This window comes from Cannabis sativa, chromosome 5, assembly GCF_029168945.1.
Source record: "Cannabis sativa cultivar Pink pepper isolate KNU-18-1 chromosome 5, ASM2916894v1, whole genome shotgun sequence".
In the NCBI taxonomy this organism is placed as follows: Eukaryota; Viridiplantae; Streptophyta; class Magnoliopsida; order Rosales; family Cannabaceae; genus Cannabis; species Cannabis sativa.
In genome coordinates, this window is record NC_083605.1 from 14,080,133 (window position 1) to 14,085,905 (window position 5,773).

A 5,773-nucleotide genomic window follows, 5' to 3' on the forward strand; every position below is an offset into this window, starting at 1 on the left:
TTTTATAGCAAAACTTTTTATAATTTAAAATTATACACATATAATTTCATAATTTAAATTTTATTATACTTGTAATCTTAATTTTAAATTATTACACTTAATTATTTAATTTTTTTATTTAAATATTTAAAAAAGTAAAAAGTGAAATAAGTTGAAGGATTTTTTAGAAAAAAAATAGCTGCACTTGTTATCGATTGATTAGCTTGATGACTCATACTTTTTTTTTGAATGAAAGTTTGATCTTTATTTAAAGAACGACTTCCGCTACCAAACTTGGTAGCAACTCAGTTGGAACAGACTCCAAACTGAAAGAACAATCAGGGTACAATATAGCCGCCCTTGCAAAGGAATGGGCCACTACATTAGCTGATCGCTTAATAAAGGAAACAGATACATTGTTTAAATTAGCAAGCAAAGTCTTACAATCTTTAATAACCAACCCAAACAAAGAGATCATCTCTGTCGAGCAATGAATTGCTTGCACTACATTGAGGCAGTCCGTTTCGACATACACATCTTGCCACCGACTGTCCTTGATCCAGCTTAAGGCCTCACGGATGCCAATTGCTTCAGCAAGCACCGGTTCAACTTGGCCATAGAACAATCTGGTGCGACCTTCAATGAGAAGTCCTGAGCCATTCCGAACAACCAACCCGATACCATATGGTTCTCCAATGTTGAACATCGCTGCATCTACATTCAGCTTGACGCTATTACCATGAGGAGCGGTCCATCGCTCAACAACGTCTCTAGCCCGAAGTAAAGGCCATGACGATTCCATATCGGAACTTTGAGCGCATCTCCATTGGTCAAGATAACGATTTGCAAATGCAACAATATCAATCGGGTTGAAACTTTTCCTTTTCCAAACTAACTCATTTCTAGCACCCCAAATAGCCCAACAAACCGTAGCAACTTTGCATCACAGGTCCGCTGCTGCTACACTGAAGACAGCCGTGCACCAGTCGAAAAAGTTGGTCCCTGCTGGTGTGACCGTGCCTATCCCCACTCTGTCCCAGCATTTCCTTGTGACCCGACATGTGACCAAAATGTGCAAGATAGACTCATCTTGTTCTTGGCACAACGGACAAAGAGTACTGACAGCCACGTGTTTAGTTCTTAATTGAACCAACGTAGGGAGGCAGCTCGTGCAAGCTCGCCAAACCAGGTTTTGAATTTTCGAAGGAATTTTCATGCTCCACAGTTGATGCCAGAAGCGTGCATCTTCTTCCCCATACCATTGACCCTTCAAGCTTTGCAAGAGAGTATAAGCACTCTTGACAGTATAGATGCCGGAGCTATCTTTTGACCAAAAATAATGGTCCTCAGTTGTGACTAAATTGAGAGGGATTTTTGTTATCAAATTCCAATCCCGTTCCTCAAAGATATCAAGCAAAAGCTCAGTATCCCACTTTGCCTCTCCCATGGTCATCAGGTTACAAACTTTAGTGTTGGTAAGGCTGGGGTGATTTGTAGTGATAAAGGGGTTTGTGTCATCAGGGAGCCATGGCTCTCCAAGGACCGGGATGTTGCAGCCATTTCCCACTAACCACCGCGTACCATTACGCACTAAATCTTGTGCTTCCAAGATACTTCGCCAAATGAAACTCGGATTGGATCCTAGTTGAGCATTGAAAAAATTACCTTGAGGATAATACCGAGCTTTGAACACTCGAGAAGACAAAGAGTTTGGTCGGGTAATCAATCTCCAACCTTGTTTACCAAGAAGAGCAATATTGAAATCCCGGAAGTTGCGAAAACCCATTCCCCCACCCTTCTTGTGTTTGCAAAGTCTATCCCAAGCCATCCAATGAATCCCTTTGTTGTCATCTTTAGAAGAACGCCACCAGAATTTTGTAATGAGTTGTTCAATATCTCTACTAATTTCCAAAGGAAGTAGAAATACATTCATTGCGTAACTTGGAAGAGCTTGAACTACCGACTTGATGAGCACTTCTTTTCCCCCTTTAGACAGAAACCGCCCTTCCCATGTCTTCAAACGAGTTCTGACTTTATCACGAAGATAGCCAAGCACCGTGGTTTTGTTTCTACTAATAGTACTCGGGAGTCCCAAGTAGAAGCTTCCATCTTCAGCAATAGACATATCAAGCATCGAACAAATCTGATTACGGACTGCCAACTCAGTATTACTGCTAAAAAAGATTGATGATTTTGCAAAATTCACCCTCTGTCCTGAAGCCATCTCAAACTTTCTCAGCAACTCTTGTATATGCATTGCTTCCTGGGTTGTAGCTTTACAATAAAGGTAGCTATCGTCTGCAAAAAGCATGTGAGACACTCGAGGCGCACCATTAGCTACTTTACACCCATGTATCAAACCATTACGCTCATATTTCTGAAGCAAAGCCGAAAGACCCTCAGCACAAATTATAAACAAGTATGGCGAAAGGGGATCACCTTGTCTAATGCCTCTAGTTGGAATGATAGGACCTACTTCATGGCTGCCATGAATGATGTTATACTTTGCCGAAGTGACACAAGCCATAATCAAGCGAATCCAATGCTCCAAAAAACCCATCCTCCGTAACATTGATTCCAAGAAAGCCCATTCAATTCTATCGTAGGCTTTACTCATATCCAGTTTAATCGCCATGAAACCCAATTTACCTTGCCTTTTCCTTCTCAAATAATGAAGAATCTCGAAGGAAACCATCACATTGTCAGAGATCAAACGACCCGGAATAAAGGCACTCTGAGAATCCGAAATTATTGTATCCATGAAAGGCTTCATTCTGTTTGTCATGACCTTAGTAACCACTTTGTATAAGACATTGCACAGAGCAATAGGCCGCAGGTCTTGCATAACTTGAGGAGACTTTTTCTTCGGGATTAGGACCACATTTGCATCACCACAACCATTTACGAAAGACCCAGAAGTGAAGAATTGTTGCACTAGACCGATAACATCGGTTTTGACAATATGCCAACATTTTTGATAGAAAGCCGGGGTCATACCATCTGGACCTGGGCTTTTGTCGGGGTGCATCTGAAAGACTGCTGTCTTCACCTCTTCTTCTGAAACAGGCCTTGAAAATTCCAAATTAGCAGCCTCGGGGACAACTCTCGAAACACTATCTACCACTTCATGACAATTGCTATTAGAGGCAGTGAACAAGGTTGAAAAATAATCGTCTATTAAACCAGATACCATTCTCCCAATCCACCCAATTATTCTGAGAATCTTTCAATTTGATAATCTGGTTATGGCGTTTTCGCTTAGTAGCAGATAAGTGAAAAAACTTACTATTTTTATCTCCACCTTTGAGCCAAAAATGTTTAGCTCTCTGCTTCCAAAAAGCCTCTCTCTGTTCAAGGACCTCAAATAATTCTTTTTTAGCTTCATCATAAAGTTGTAAGGATGCCGAGTCACGGTTGCCTTTGAGTAAACGTAATTGATCCTTGCAAAGCTTTATTCGGCCTTTGAAATTCCCAGTAATTTCCTTTCCCCACTGGTCCAACGTAGAAGCACACAACTCCAGTTTATTCATGATACCACCGCTTGTAGTTTCCTCCCAACAACTTTGTACAATCTGGTAGCACATAGGTTCCCTTAGCCAAGCATTTTCGAAGCGGAATCGATGGAAAGTTGAGAATCTAGGCTGTGCCACAGGTTCTAGAAAAATAGGACAGTGGTCTGATGAAGATGTACCGAGGTTAACAAGCTTAGAAGCTGGAAAAATAGCTGCCCACCTACTGTTGTATAATACTCTGTCCAACCGAATTTCCACCCAAAGATCAGTACCTCTGCTTCTTTCCCAGGTGAACGGGTAGCCAAGCATCTCCATGTCCTCTAAACCACAATCGGCAAGGCAATTGTTGAAGCCTTCTAACAACCGTCTCGGGTAGGCATGACCGCCCCTTTGATCTTCTTGGCTGAGGATGTTATTGACATCTCCGATGACACACCAAGGGAGGGTATCGTCTTCTGCTAGCTCCTTCAACAATCTCCATGTATTCTCTCTTCGGCTCCGATTAGGCCCACCGTACAGTCCTGTGAGTCTCCAAAGAACACCATCCTCCATAACTATTCTCATATCAATGTGATTATGAGAAAAGCCCAACAGACTACCCTCATTTCCATCTTTCCATAACATTGCTAACCCCCCACTTAACCCTTGTGGATCAACTACAAAAATACAATCAAAACCCAATAGCTGGCCCACCCAATCAATTCGACTTTTACCACACTTAGTCTCACACAAAAATACAAATTTGGGTTTCTTTTGAGTAACTATCTCTTTAAGGAATTGAACGGCCCGTTGGTTCCCAAGCCCCCGGCAATTCCAGCTCAAGACATTCATAATGCTTGGCGGGCCTGCGAAACAGAACCCGCCCCCAAGAAGTTTTTTGGATCCATACCACCATTTAGCATTTCTACATCATCAACATTCCCACTATTGCTATTATCACCATTTTCCATTGAACTCTTTTGAATATTATCCATTTGAAGCCCATCTTCAATCCCATCTTCAGGCCCACACTCAAGCCCAACCTCAAATCCATTAATTTGGGTCCTTCTACGTTTGACTTCAGATATCATCAAGGCCTCCTTTTGACTCTTTTCGTATGGCATATATTCAACATTAAAAGCCATATTATTTTTTGAATTGCCAGCAATCAAATCTGATGGAGTTATTATGGGTGCCATTGACCTTGGAGCAATTATAGGATTAGTCACTGCTTGATTTATGGAGATATTCTCCACCAAATCCGTAGGTGTAATGGTCAATCCCGGAGAATTCTCCCTCTGTCTTCGTGGATCATTCACAGCCGTGGTAGAACTTGAGCCACCGTATGGTCCCGCCGGTTTAGTGGCCGCACCTGATCGCAACCATGGAGCCCCAATGGTATGTTGCCTCCTACGTGGTGCCGCTTTCAGAGATAAATCGAAAGGTTTTTGGATTAGCCCCGGTGGGGTATCAAACAAACGATCACAAAAACGTTCCGAGTGACCAAGTATCCCACATATAAAGCAAAAAGTAGGTAGGTCTTCATACTTAAAATGGACCTCACATGTCTGACCATTCTTTTTCTCTAGCTGCATCTTTTTCTTTAGAGGTTTTTCAATGTTAATCGTGGTACGAACTCTAAAATAATCTCGCCAAACTCCGGTAAAATTATTAGGATCCGATTTAACAAACGTTCCTACATAATTGGCAACATGGCGAAGTGTGCTTTCAGACATAAAACCAGAAGACAAGTTGTGGAGTTGCATCCACATTTCAAGTTTATTCATAACCACTTGACGAGGATTCTCCCCTGGCTTAACCCTCTCAAAGATCAATGGAACTCGATCAAACGTCCACGGGCTGCCTTCCATAACTCTCTCAATGTCTAACTCATGATAGAATTGAAAAAGAAAGTGATTTGGGTTCAGTTCTTTGACATACATACCTCTCCCGGGTTGCCAAAGTGACGCCATTTTGTGTTGCATAGCTTGGAAATCTATGCCTCTTCTAGTGAGAAAACGCCCTACTAAACACCATCTGAGATCTATCTCCTCCAAATCACCGTCATCATCATCCAGGACCAATCGTTCAACCCCCTCATCCATAAAATCATTCTGTGCATCCAATTCCTCCATATGTACGGATAGTCAATTCGAATACTTGCAAAACAACGAGAAGAAGACAACGAAAAAACGACTCCCCAACCACGAATAACGGCTCAGACAAAGGCAAACATCATCGGACCATGTCAATATGACAAGACTTTTTTTATATATATGCTACTGTTTTTTTTTTTTTCATAC

The 5,773-nt window shown here is 41.7% G+C and overlaps 1 protein-coding gene across 1 annotated transcript; it reads right to left on the reverse strand.

Annotated features, from left to right (window-relative positions):
- Positions 1 to 247: 247 nt before the first annotated feature.
- Positions 248 to 781, reverse strand: LOC133038174 (uncharacterized). The gene has a single exon (XM_061116236.1). The coding sequence runs from the start codon at positions 779 to 781 to the stop codon at positions 248 to 250; it is 534 nt and encodes a 177-aa protein (XP_060972219.1).
- Between the last annotated feature and the right edge of the window lie 4,992 nt (positions 782 to 5,773).

Excerpts from the sequence above, each read along its gene's own strand:
- LOC133038174 (XM_061116236.1), bottom strand. The coding sequence starts at position 781 with ATGGAATCGTCATGGCCTTTACTTCGGGCTAGAGACGTTGTTGAGCGA.